Raw genomic sequence first — 14,764 nt, forward strand, 5'->3', positions numbered from 1 at the left:
GCATAACTTGTAGCGATTATCCGGGGAGTACTCGGCTTTCTAGACCTATTTTTACAACATTAACCCTATGTAATTTAAACATCTCACTATGTGTGTTTGTGTGTATTATAAATAAACGTAACAATTCCGTCGCTGAAAATTCACCGGGCCTCCTCCAACACCCTTCTAAACAACGGGGTAAGGCGAAACACATATTGCGTTGTCCAAATAACCCTACGGCTGGTTAAAAGGAAAAGAAAAAACAGTAGAAGTCAAATTGAAACATAAATGTTATTCTAGATGGACTCAAAACATTTAACGATATGCCACTCGTGAAGTTTAGTTCTCTCACATTACTAAATTCTAAACCACAAGATGACTACCTCCATTATAAGTATTCTCATGAAAACAGGGCTGACCTTAATCTTTTGAAGGCCTAAAACGAAACGAGAATTCGGGGTCTTTTTCAAATTTATTGTTACAAAGCAAAAGAATTAACCATAAATATGTTTGTATTTTTAAATAACTTAATGTTTATTTTAGTAATTTAAAATCATTTAGTATGGTTTTTGTCTAACTTTAATATAAACTGAAAGCCTTATCCAATGAGGGCCTAATAGTCTAGTTTGAGTTTACTCTCATAGAGACGGCTATGCTCGTTAACATAAGTATTCACTTTTGTCTTATATTTTAACATTAAAAGTTCATTATTTGTCATATATCCAGCCATCCGGGGATGCGTACAAGAACCCCTTATCGGGCCGGCATACGCTTTCATGAAAAGCTAATGTGACGGGCCAAACATTTCAAGCTCGAGTCAACTCAAAGACACATTTAAACACATGGCTCCTATCATGTTCGCTTATATTTTCATAGTGTAGTGTAGTGTCTCAACGATAAGAAAACATGCATGTCGGAAGTGCTTACACTTCTCGATGCCTCACTGGTTAGAAGTTGAGATCACTCAATGAAGTATTACTAAAAATATAAAAAGTAAAATAAAATTGTAGTAGAATTGAAATAAGAAAGGTCAAAATCAAGAAATAAAGAGAAGGGTGACGAAGGGTGGTTGGCAATTTTATGTGATAAATTGATGGAAGAGGGGCCATGGCGTGACACAGTGGGTCCCACCAAGACACGAGTGTAGGTATAGGTGTGTGGGAGCATTTAATCGTCGTTTTATGGTTGAGAGTGGGGATACTTCCGTTTATTATCCCGGACAAAATAATACTCTTTTGTACTCACTCAATTTACTTCTTTTAAACAATACTCTATTCATATTTTTATTTTATTCTAACTTTCAAAAATAGTACTTATATTCACATTCTGACAAAAGGAAATTAAGGAAAAGAAAAGGGTGGTGGTACTAAGAAACAAAACATGTCAAGTTCGTCACATGTTATATCATCTCTTTGGTAAAAAGTTTGTTGGTGTGAATTCAAGATGGGCTTCACATGTTACTTTGATCTTGTGGTCGGGCTTAAGATGTATAAATCTCGTGTCAATCAGTCAATGCATAACATCAATGATAAAAACGGGTAGAGGAGACTCGGGTCGAAGATTGAAAAGCCCATCATGTCGGTCCTTGTCTAATACGGGGAGATGGAACTCACCGTGACTTAGGGTTACATGGGTTTCTTCGTACTAACATGGATTAGAGTATGAGATAGATATATAGGGTTACATGATATTTTTAATTAGTTACCTTTTTGAACTCTTGATTTTCGAGACGAAGTTTGTAATCATAAACGAAGAGCCTTGGTAGGCTCATGTGCTATGCAAGTTAAAAGGACTTGTAGCTTTATGATACGAAACGTCTCGTTTTTAATAGGTGAGAGTTTAAGTCCAATTGTATACAAGTGGTGTATATATATACAAGAGTGTTTTTTACTGTTGAAAAACATTAACTATTTGTCTTAAAAATTAAAAATACTTGTTACGTTATAATTATTTTCATTTCAAAAGAAAGTAAAATAACTAGATTAATTAAGTAAAACACTAAAACATAAAAACCTAATGGTGACAAAAATAAAGTGGTGCCCGGCAACACATTACTTGTACACAATTTCCAAGAAAGGGTTGTTGTATCCATGGCCATCATCATTAACTACATCCCCACCAACGTGACTTTGCAAATTATCACACATCTTACTTATGAAATCATAATTTCATTTTACATCAAATTTATGGATTTTATGGGGTGTTAACTTGTCAACTTCATCATGTTGCTTGTCACATTAGTTATTTCATCTTATTATTATACAAGCGTATATATTTTACTTACCGTCCATATAGCCTTGGTATATGGATGCATAGTTTAGGATGTATGTCGCTTGTATATGGGTGCATAGTCGTCTTCAGATCAATAGAGACATGGGTTGATTAGTGGATAGAGCGTGTGTAGCTAACTCCAATTATTGGTCATGCATACGTGAAACATTTTTCATTTCACTTTCAACAACATAAATTAGAACTTATAGCTTGTCATGGTTTGTATGTTTTCCGACTGTTCTTAATGTAAAAATATTATATCATCTTAAAAAGGAAAATTTAACAACGTCAAAGGGTATAGCTATAACTTAGAGAAACAGTATATCTTTTTTTTTTGAATAAATAAAAATCTAGATACTTGAATGATTAATTAGAAATTTCATGTTATCTGATATGTTTTGTAACGATTAGAAAGGTAAATTTAATTGATATAAAAGATATGATCTGTAAATTAAAGTATATGATTGACAAGTGATTAAGAAAGTTAACGAAGTGGTCACATGTTCACATTTTCTTTTAATATAGAAAAGTCACATATTGGCATTATTAAATCCACTATATCATGTTTATCCAAATTATTGTCAAATTAGTCACACTATGGAAATATGAGAACAGTAGACAAATTTGATTAAATAAACATCAATCATCCTAAACCTTTTGTGACGTTTTACGTTTAACATATAGAGAGTATAAATACTCAAAACTCGGTTGTGTCAGGGTTGAATAACTCAAAAACACATGTTAAAAGTATAATAGGATACGAAAACATGTATTACACAAGTACATGTCTTGATATAAACATTAACTAAGTTTATGATACAACTTTTACGAGATTTTAAGTTATTTTATATGATATGAAGGTGTCTATGACCCAAAATGACAAGCCCAGTTCTAAGTATATTTATTTCAAGATACGTTTGGGTGCCTGAATTAGAATCAATCTACAAAGTTCACATGTGAATGATGAGTGAATCTAGTGTTCATGGTTTCTGTTACTTATTTTTGTATGTCACATGGGTGACCATGAATTTACATGAATGAAAGATGATGGGTCTGTTATAAGCCAACTTGACTGATTTTCGGTGTGATAAATTATGGAATATTCGGCAAATAGCATTGGTTAAAGCCTTATCAAGGTAGACATGATCCAGGAGGGTTAAGCTACAGTGTTATCATAAAATTTGTAGCAACATTATGGAAGACTTCATAAGGTTTATTAAGGACTTCGAAGTTCGAGTGGAAAAGCTACATTACTAAAAGCCGCAACGCTTCAATGCCTCATTCATAACTATTATCCTAAGAGACTACCGATCTATTAGTATAGTTAGGGCCGGCAGTACTGACACGATACACAAATATACAACACGAACCTACATGACTTTAAAAAGTATCGGGTATGGCATTTATAAGTTTCCTGTACTAAACAAGTAGACACGAATCTACATGTTAATTTTCGTGTCTAAACAGGTAAAATACACGTTTACTTGTTAGGTACCCGTTAGTATCTGATTAGATTTTTTTTACAAATAAAATATATAATAATATAATATGTTATATACCCTAAATAATTAACCACAAATTTTTATACCAAACAATTGAACACGATGCACACCATTCGAATCCAACATCAAGTAGACCACGCACAAACCTTCACTCCGATTCTTCCTCTCCGGAAGTAGTTTAGTGGTTTTCCTCCACATCTCTGGTAGTCGTAACCCTTCGATTCTCCGGTCTAACTCTCCACATCTCTGATTCTCCGGTAGTACGGCCTTCTCGCAATTGCAGTGGTGCCACCGGCCACCGAACGGTCGATTCTTTCTTAGATTCTCCTGCATTTTCATGTCTTATCGTGTATACCTGGTATTAACTGGTTCGTGTTCGGGTTTGAGATACAGATACACGATAAGTTTTCGTGTCGTTTACATGTATACATGTTTCGTGTCTTATCGTGTACGGGTATACACGGTATGTCAGCCCTAAGTATAGTCAGTTGTATGCCTAAAATTCTTTCCAGAGTCCTTTCGGCCTGCTTCCAAAATGGCATCCCCTCAATAAGGTCAGGAACCATCAGCTATTAGGGCACCTCCAATGGTCTTATGTGGCCATGGTTTGAATTCCAAACAAAACCCATATATTGGATGCCACCATTGGAGCTTAACAAATGGAAGAGAGAGAAGAGAAATGGTTTGTGAATCCAAAGCACTTTGAACTTGTACAACATGACCCACTTTAGCATACTAATTATTTTTCATATTCTATCTTCCAAGATCCAAGTACATTTTTCTTAATTTTTCATGTTTCAACTTCCATTAATACTAAGTGTCTTGGTTTGAATGATGACTTTTTTGTTTACCAAATTACAATAATGTCCTTGAAAATTGGGTCCATCGATATTATTTATTAATGCTAGTTGCGTGTGTTTAAGAGTAAACTTGAAAATTGACTAATAAATTTTGAAAGTTGACATTTTTAATGAGACAAATAAAAAGGAAATATGGACACTTTTAATGAGACGGGGAGAGTATAGATTTAATGAACTTTTTTATTAAAATTAATTTTATGTGTTTCTTTTAAAAGATATATATGAATATAGATTAAAAGTTAAATAAAGGGAAAATTAGATAATGATGTGGATGGTGAGTTGGTGGTTTGAAACAAGGATTGTTTATCGCCCACTGGAGGAGAAATGAAAGTTTAAAAAGTTGGTTTGAAATCTGATGTGTCAGTTTGAAACAAGGACTACACTTAACCATTGTGGATGCTCTTATTAAGGGTAAAAATATAAGAGATGAAGAGATAATTGTTAGGATCAATCGGATTTAGAAGAAAATGAGTATACGAATAACTAGAATTGGTAACAGCATCTATCTTGGTGAACGGATCACCAGCAAAAGAATTCTACATGAAATGAGTTCTGGTCGGTTTCAAATATAACCCAACCCATGGCCTGTTTATTTGAATTTCTTTATTTAAATGTGCATTATGAACCATTCGTATTTGCATCAACCCACGAACATTAGTGCCATGTCCAAGTTAATCAACTGACACTGTTTTGGGTTTGCCAATTTTCAAGTGGGTGTTAGACTAGACCAACCACGATCCAGCTATCATCCTACCCTTTATCGTACCTTTAGAACATATCGCCCAAGCAAAATTTTCCTTTAGAACATAAAGCCCAAGCAAAATTTTCCTATCATATCACACAATAACATTAAATGCCAAAATAAGTTACAAAATGAACCTTTTTCTCTATAAATTATAATTATAAACCAATATATATCCCTAGCAAAGAATCCCACAGATTAAGAAGGCCTGCGAGTTATCCTCGTTAGGGAATAAAGAATAATCGCTGTTAACCCAAAGATGCAAAAACTTTACATCCAATAAAGATAAATAATTAATCAACGAGGAACAAAATTCTATTTTCAAAAGGCAAAAACGGGGATGGATGAACAAATCCACCAACCTGATTGTTTCTTTGCTTGAACGGGCCAATGACATGGTCAGCCAGTGGTGTTTGTGTTTGTGCAGCAGTCTGTCGGGTACTTCAAGATCTTTTTAATGTCAATCTCTAACAAGTTGAAAATCCAAATTAAAGTCATGTGTTATCACCTGCAATTTATAAAAGTTTTGAAATTTAGCACACGTTCAGGTTCTATGGGATACTAAGGAAAAAATATATGGTGTTCTGTGTGAAATACCATCAAATTTATCATCGGAACGATGCAATATAACATCGTGACATGAAAGCGGGTCCCATTTTGTATCTTGTTCCGCTGATATATCCTTGCATCATACCATCTGGCACACATCTATGATCTATATGGTGAAGTCGAGCAGGACTCGGATTGGCAGGAACTCTAGAACATTCTTCAGACTCACACCTGGTTAAGATTATATTCAGAAGTTAAAACTTAAAACTGATAAAAGTGACATTCAGTTCTATTGGATGTTTGTTTTTTATACCTATAGATGAATATTCTATCAAGATACGGCTAAATGCATAACTTTGTGTTGTGTAAGGTCTAGTTATCTACATTCAGAAAAGCCATGTCATACTGATGTTCACTTCTAGACCATGATATTCGCTTTTGTTGAAAATTATATTACTTGTATAAAGTACATAAACTTATTTTTAATATGCAATCATATGTCAAATGAGGATCACCTGAAAACGCTAAGAATTGAGCTCTTTCGCACAAATGCGCGTGCACCAATAGCCTCATCAACAGTTATATCCAAAATCAACATCAAAACGCCACATCAGCTACACAGCCACAGGGATATCCAACTTTTTACCACACAAACCATCTCTTTGTGGGACCTGCACGCCTAAAACTATTTTCCTTATTTCAAAAGCTTCTTTGGGCATCCCAGCCTTTAAAAGACGTGACACCAACGAATTCACGGTAACCGAATCTGGATCACAACCAAGCATAACCATCTTCTCAAAAAGCTTTATTGCTTCCAGCATTCGCCCCTTCATACAATGACCGATTATTAAAATAGTAAACGTTAGCTTATCAAGTTTGCATTTTTTCTCTTCCATTTCTTTCACAATCATATTAGCCTCATCAACATTTCCTGCTTTACAAAACCCATCAATCACAGGGTTGTAAATAAACGCTTTAGCAACAATGTCGCCTCTTTTCTTCAGTTCCCTTAAAAGGTCACGAGCCTCGTTTAACCTACTTTCTTTACACAAACTATGTATAAGAATCGAAAAAGTGTATAAATTTGGATACAAATTTTTTCTACTCATCTCATCCCAAATCTTCAAACCATTTTGTAAATCGCCTACACGACAATGGCCATCAATAATCGATGTGAAAGTGATAACATCGGGCGTGCAACCAAAAGTTAGCATTTTCTCATACATGTCTAACATAAAACCAATATTTCCCTTCTTTCCGAACCCATCAATTATGACATTAAACGTAATGGTGTTAGGTTTAACTCCATTATCAATCATATCATCAAATAAGACTAACGCCTCTTTCATTTTACCTAATTTGCAGTACCCTGATATAACTGAAGTAAAACTCACAACATCTGGTGAACATTCATCCACAATACAAACTTGGTTTAATAACGTGTGTGCTTTCGTTATATTGCCCACCCGACAAAACCCGTTCAAAAGGGTATTATAGGTAATCGAATCAGGCAAACAAATAAACTTCCTCATCTGGTTAAAAAGACTAAAACCCTTGTCAACCTCCCCGACTCTACACAGACCCGATATAACTATGTTAAACGCATAAACATCAGGAGCAAAGCTTTCAGATCTTAAAACAAAGTTTTCAAAGAAATCAACCGCCTTGTCCACTTTATTATTCCTCACCCATGAGCTCAAAAGTTTATTAACCACAAAACAATTGTTGTAAAAATGATCAATAATCAACTCTTTCGCAAATTCTAACTTACCGGCATTCACGAACGATGTAACTACAAGGCCTAAAAGCGTACTATCCAGAACCAAGCCCTCAACTTTCATTAAATCAATCACCTCTTTCGCTAAATCATGTACACCCGCATGACAAAATGACCTTAAAACAAAGCTATATGTTTCAATAGAATGAACAAGATTCAACATATTCTTGGTATACTGTAAAAAACTAAAACCCAATTTCGGGTCATTCCAATTACTAATCATATGTTCAATAACACTAAAAGCAATATGGGGATTTAAATTCTTGCGAAGATAGTCCGAAACAACAGCTTCTTTCACTGAGGACTTTCGTCGAACATGTAGTGTGCATACAACTTTAACGAACCAGAGTGAAGCGGAACCTTCAGTTTGAGCTTGAGGGTTTGAAATCGATGAGATTTTAGAAAGTCGTTGAAGATTAGACAAGCGTAATTGATGGATTGGGAGAATATATGTGGGAAGCCTTAATGGCATTGTTGTTGAATTAATATAATATGCTGCTAATGGGCATTAAATATGCCGCAAAGATCATCACATACCTTTGAGATAGGATGCGTAGATGAAGCGATTGGCCATTGAATCAGAGCAAAGCTTTGTGGTCGGCCAGAGCTCAGGTGAGCCGGAGGCTAGGTTCGGGAAGAAGAGACTGCGGTTGGGCTATAAAAGCCCAATTGTGTTTTTATAGGGCTGCAATTGGGCTTAAAATTGTAGTTGGTAACGGTTTGGGCTAGATGTGCCCAAATCAGGTTTTTCTAATTTCTATTACCCGGTTCCGGTATGAAAACGGGTATTGGAAAATCGGATACTTGTCATACCCGGGTCAGTTTCGGGTTTGGGTATTTTCTATAAAAATCATGCCATATGTACTCATATTCGGATTGGGTGTAGAACCGGGTATATGAAAATACTATTTCTAGGTAATGAAAAATCCCTATTTGTGTGTGTTTTCGAATATAGATTGGGTTCTTTAAGAGCTACTTGTTTATTTTTTGTTGGTATTTTCAATTAATTTACAAATATAAATATACATTGGCGGGTGAATTTGGCATTAGTGTGTAGTACACTATGCTTGACTGATTGTAACCACAAGCCTGGTTTCTGCGTGCTACACGTGGTTTGGTACGTGATTTTTATCTGATGACATGTTGTCCACAAGCTTTCCATGTGTGTGGTCAAAAAAGAATAGCAAAGAGAGAAATAAACCTTCGTCTTTCATCTATCTCTCACCTCTCCTCTGATCTAGATTGTGCTTTTGACTCTCGATGTCACTTATCAATTCTCGGCTGCCGTTGTGTGTTGCCGGGTTCCATTTTTGTAACCCTAGGAGGCCACAATGGTTCGAGGTACACTAGTTGTCTTATGTGTTGTCGGGTTCCGTTTTGGAAACCCTAGGCGGGTAGCGATGTGGAGGATTATGACAGTATGATGTTTCGTATAGAGAGAAAAATAGTTGTTGCTCTGTCGTTGTCAGCGGATTTCGGGCTGTCTATGGCAGCGGAAACGGTCAACTACTTTCCTCACACTTCGTTTATTCTTTGCTTCATATGTTTGTGCATTATTATGTTGTCATTGTTTCCAGGTTCCATTTAGAATCCTAGGGGCGGAGGGTCGACTACCGGCCGTTTCTATGGCCGTGGTGGATCCCCGACTTTCTTATCGAGAACGAGAGAACATCATAAACGAGAGTGTGACTATGATGATGATCTGAGTCTATATATGGGTGATAAAGGTTATGACGATGATCTTGGCCTCATATAAGCCTATGTTGCTTCTTTATGTTGATTGTTAGGCCATGAATTTTATACTGAGAATCCTCTATCCTTGACTGTCTTATAGATAGTTTATCCTTGAAATATGTATCAGGATATAAAGGATGGATGATCCTCGGTATTACTTGTTTACTAATGATTGCGTTTAGTATGGTGATGTGTTAGACAGGTATGGCAACTTTAAGACGTACTTGTATCAATTATCCTCACATAGCATTCTCTAGCTGGAGCATGGATCCAGGATCCTAGTTCGATGTAGCTGTTAATGAACGAACTCATGCGAAGATGGATGTTTAAATATCAAAACGGCTACAAGACTCTTTCTCCCACCTATCTCGCTACTGGATGGCTATTGGCACGTGGTCAAAGGTCGTGGAGCGGCTAGTGGAAGACTTCCGGATAGTTAGGAAATATTGTTAGTGATATTTTCTTATTTATTTGAGCTATGATCGAGTAGGAAACACATGTACCATCACACACACTCTAGAGCAGAAACAATTATTCTCTCTACTCACTAGCTTCTTATTGTAATCTCGATCATATACTCCACAACGATTGTAATACCTTTTACCATTAATAAACTTGACGGTGATAGTTTTCACCGTCCGGGGGTTTTTTGTGCCGGAGATCACGATAATCACATACTCATTGACCAAAGGTTACCTTGTTGATCCTTGACCGAAAAGACTTAATCAACGATTACTTAGTTAATCCTTGATTGAAGAGATTCGACCAAAGATTACCTTGATAAGTTTTGACCGAAGTAAGACTATCTTGGTTAAGGGCTTTTTCCCTCGTGATCAAACCTTCGTGTTCACCAATATTACGATTATACACTTGTCATTATCGAGTTAGCACCTTACCTCACTTAATAGATTTGGATACTTGATCCTTAGTAGATTTTTGTCCAAAACAATTTGGCGCCCACCGTGGGGCAATTGATGCTATAATCCATATTATTTCTATCATTCTCAACTTTTTCATACCCATATCACTATCAATGGCCTCTCAATCAACCTTTGCTTCATCAACCATGCCGGCTACGGTTCCTCTCTCATCAAGGACTTTGCCACCGATGCCTCCGCCAATTACGGGAATGCAACGGGCTGCTGCTGCTGGGAGCAAGACGCAACTACCAGTCTTCCAGAGCTCAAAAACCGCTGCTGCTGCTGCTGCTGCTGCCCCGGTGGTTAATACTAACAGTGATGTTTCATCTATGTTTTCGCAGGTTAAAGCATACATTGAGCAGCAGAACAAGACCAACCAGAGGATCCTCCATGAGATAGAAGATCTCAAGAAGAACAAGAGGCCAGCAGAGGATTTCACCCCCCTGATGCCAAGGATGCTAGATTTCACCAGTCCAGAATCCATGGCTCTCTTCTCACAAGGATCATCTATCCTTCAACAAGGGTCCATGGGTCAACAGGCCCAAGGATCCTCGCTATTTCAGCAAGGATCATCTATCCTTCAGCAGAGGTCCACGGGTCAACAGGTTCAAGGATTCTCATTAGATCCGCCAAGGTCGAATAATCTCCAACAAGGATCCATGGTTCAGCAGAATCAAGGATCCTCATATTATCGGCAAGGATCAACCACCCTTCCACAAGGATCCTATGGTGCCCAACCTCAAGGATCCTTCATTCCGAATCAAGGATCCTTCTTTCCGGATCAAGGATCCTCAGGAGTCCAACATCAACGATCCCCTGAAGTCCATGAAGGAGACATAATCCCCATGCAAACCATAGCCTCTGGAGGACCAACTCTTATCGCAGACTCCTCTTACCCATCTACTCATCCGAGATGCCAACCTTCACTCAGCAAAGAGGTAACTTGTACGATCCTTTACCCTTATATGCTAACCGTGGTTACGTGCAGGATGCAGGTATCAACCAAGCTATGTCCAAGGAGCTGCAGAAGCTTAAGGATATGATATCCAGTGTCCCCGGAGTCATAAGACCAATCCCCGAGATACCTGAGGGAAGCTACAAAGTATCCAGATTTTCTCCACCTATCTGTGATGCTGAAAATCTCGAAGCGTTTCCAGACTCCGAATATGAAAACTTACGACGGGACCAATGATCCTGAAGAACATGTAGTACAGTATAGGGAAAGGATGGAGATCAATCCTATTCCAGAGAGACTCAAAGAAGCTTGTCTGTGCAAAGGCTTTGGATCCACACTAACGGGAGCCGCTCTAAAATGGCTGCTAAGTCTTCCTCCTTTTTCAATTACTTCTTTCTCTCACTTAGTTAACTTATTTATCACTCAATTTTCCTGTAGTTGGAAATTTGAGAGGTTAACCAGTGATTTATATCGTGTTGTCCAACCTAGTGATGAATCCCTTAGGGATTTCGTTACCAGGTTCGGCAAGGAAGCTCTAGAATCCCAAATCTTGACATGAATACTGCTGTTGAAGCATTCAAGATGGGAATTCAGAAGAGCTCCCCCTTTTATGATGATTTAGTGATGACTCCATGCAGGACATTAGATGAAGTCAGAAACAGGGCATTAAGATAGATCCGGTTGGAAGAAGACAAAAGGATCCAAGATCGTCTTCGGGGAAAACCAAAACAAGAAACCCCCGAAAAGAATAAAAGATCCTGGAACAGGAACAACAATTCTAAGCCGTACACTAAGTTCACCAACCAGAACGTACGGGCAGTTGAAGAAGGAGATGACGATGAAGATTATCCCTGCATCTCCGACTATTGTTTTTCTGTAGATACTAATGGCTTGATATGTGCCATGAAGGATCTGGGAGAAAAAGCGAGATGGCCGCGAAAGAATGAGAAGACTGTCGGCTTCAAGGACAAGTCTAAGTGGTGCGCTTGCCACGAAGACTTTGGCCACGCCACAGACGAGTGCACCGGCTTAAGGAGGGAAATTGGATACCTCCTAAGCAAGGGTCACTTTAAAGAACTATTGGGAAGTAAAAAATCCAAGATCCAGGATCCTGAAGACCTTCCACCAAAAGCAACACCACCACCACCATATGCTCATGTGATCAACTTTGTCTCCAGAGACTACGAATTGTTTCAAGATTCTTGTGCTATAAAAGAAAATCCCATAGAATAATTCGAGTTGGACGATGAGAGAAGGCCACTCATTCCTACTACTCGAGTGACTGATCAGAGAATCTTTTTCAATTCAAGGATCCAGGATTCTCATCAGGACAAGCTGGATATGCAGACGATCAATTTCATCTCCGGATGTTCAGACATATGTGGAACTTCTTTCTCTGCAGCAAAAAGACTTACCAAAGAGATAAAGATGGATAACAGAGATCGACCAATAGTGTCAACTACCTTAACAACAGACAAGAGAATCTTCTTCGATGAGGAAGACAAGATGAACATTCGGGATCCTCATCACGATGGTTTGATTATTACTTTATTTATCTCTAACCATTATGTACGCAGGATCCTAGTTGACGGTGGCAGCTCAGTCAACATTATCCAACATGATGTCCTCAAGAAGATGAACATCCTGGATTCAGAAATCATTCCTAGAACATCGGTGCTGGTCGGTTTCAGTGGTGAAACCAAGAAAACATTGGGGGACATCAACCTCCCAATTTATATCGAAGGGTTAAATTCATATACAAAGTTTTGTGTTATAGATAACCTTTCCTGTTGCAATGTTATTTTAGGTAGGCCTTGGCTCCATGGAATGAAGGCTGTAGCCTCAAGTTATCACCAATGCATCAAGCTACCTACTCCTTGGGGAGTTGTAAAGATAGTGGGTGATCAAGCGGAGGCTAGGAACTTTTATTCATCGTCAATGAAGCAACAGCCAAGCAGACTATAGCATAGCAACTACAACAACATCCTAGGGATGTGCTGGAAGCTCGGGAGAAAGACCTTAAAGAAGTATCATTGGATCCCGATGATCCAGAAGTAAAGGTGTTCCTAGGATACAGTATCCCCAGTAAAATTGAGGAGGATATAATATCCTTCTTAGGACAAAGAAGATCTACTTTTGCCTTCAAGCACTCGGACATGACAGGTATTTCAAAAGAGGTAATCACTCATAAACTCGGCCTTGATTTATCTGTTAAACCCGTCCATCAGAAGCGAAGGAAATTCGCTCCTGAGAGGAACAAGATCATACAAGAAGAAGTTGAAAAACTTCTTAAGGCCGGTATGATTAGAGAGGTTCAATATCCTCGATGGCTAGCTAATGTGGTCGTTGTTTCAAAAAAGAGTGGAAAGTGTAGGGTGTGTGTCGATTTTACCGATTTAAACAAGGCATGCCCCAAGGATCCTTTCCCATTGCCACATATAGATTCCATAGTGGATGCAATGGCAGGATATGAAATGCTTGCTTTCATGGATGCTTCCTCTGGATTTCAACTAATTCAGATGGAACCATCTGATCAGGAAGATACTGCATTCATGACTCCTACCGGCATATATTGTATACTGCTATGCCGTTTGGACTAAGAAATGCAGGGGAAACATACTAAAGATTAGTCAACATGATGTTCAAGGATCAGTTGGGTAAGACTATGGAGGTTTACATAGATGATATGGTGGTAAAATCAAAGAAAACTGAGGATCACCTTAGAGACCTCGAGGAAGCATTCCATATCCTTGATCAATATAACATGAAACTGAATCCATCAAAATGCCACTTTGGTGTTAAGGATGGAAAGTTTATGGGATATATGGTGACTAAAAGAGGAATTGAAGTAAGCCCTGAACAGATTGAAGCCATCCTTAAATTGAAATCTCCTGCAAACACAAAGGATGTCCAAAGGCTTACAGGAAGAATAGCTGCTCTCAACCGATTCATCTCAAGATCCTCCGAGAAATGCAAAGACTTCTACGATATTCTTAGAAAGAATAAGAAGTTTGAATGGACAGAAAAGCATGAGGCTGCACTCAAGTCGTTGAAGGATTACTTATCCTTAGCACCATCCTTAATGAAGCCTGTGGACGGAGAATCCTTTTATTTATACCTAGCAGTTTCAGGTAATGCAGTAAGTGCTGTTCTCGTTAAGGATCATGAAGGTGAACAACACCCCGTATATTATGTAAGTAAGAGTCTGTTAGATGCAGAATCCAGGTACTCTCATCTTGAAAAATTAATTCTTGCTTTAATTATGGCTTCTACTAAATTGAGACACTATTTTGAAACTCATCCTATTATTTTGAGAACTAATTATCCTGTGAAGAATGTTCTTAGAAAACCAGAGTTATCAGGTAGAATGGCCAAATGGGCAGTGAAGTTAAGTGCATATGATATCCTGTACGAGCCGAGAACAGCAATCAAGTCTCAAGCACTAGCGGACTTTGTGGCTGATTTCACTAGTGAT

At 37.9% G+C, this 14,764-nt stretch overlaps 1 protein-coding gene across 6 annotated transcripts; it reads right to left on the reverse strand.

Annotated features, from left to right (window-relative positions):
- Positions 1–5,414: 5,414 nt before the first annotated feature.
- On the reverse strand, positions 5,415–8,351 carry LOC143556113 (uncharacterized). Of its 6 annotated transcripts, none has more exons than XM_077045533.1 (3): positions 6,419–8,351; positions 5,952–6,051; positions 5,415–5,862 (listed from the first exon to the last, which is right to left on the reverse strand). In XM_077045533.1, exon 1 carries the CDS (start codon positions 8,150–8,152, stop codon positions 6,518–6,520), a length of 1,635 nt encoding a protein of 544 aa, XP_076901648.1. In that variant the 5' UTR covers positions 8,153–8,351; the 3' UTR covers positions 5,415–5,862; positions 5,952–6,051; positions 6,419–6,517. The 6 variants fall into 6 exon arrangements, with proteins under 6 accessions (XP_076901648.1, XP_076901644.1, XP_076901649.1 ...); XM_077045529.1 differs by having other exon boundaries at positions 5,952–6,134; XM_077045534.1 differs by lacking the exon at positions 5,952–6,051.
- Between the last annotated feature and the right edge of the window lie 6,413 nt (positions 8,352–14,764).

Source organism: Bidens hawaiensis, unplaced genomic scaffold, assembly GCF_021521415.1.
Source record: "Bidens hawaiensis isolate Kalapana, Puna unplaced genomic scaffold, B.hawaiensis_p1.1 tig00018436_1, whole genome shotgun sequence".
Classification (NCBI taxonomy): domain Eukaryota; kingdom Viridiplantae; phylum Streptophyta; class Magnoliopsida; order Asterales; family Asteraceae; genus Bidens; species Bidens hawaiensis.

Excerpts from the sequence above, each read along its gene's own strand:
- LOC143556113 (XM_077045534.1), bottom strand. The coding sequence starts at position 8,152 with ATGCCATTAAGGCTTCCCACATATATTCTCCCAATCCATCAATTACGC.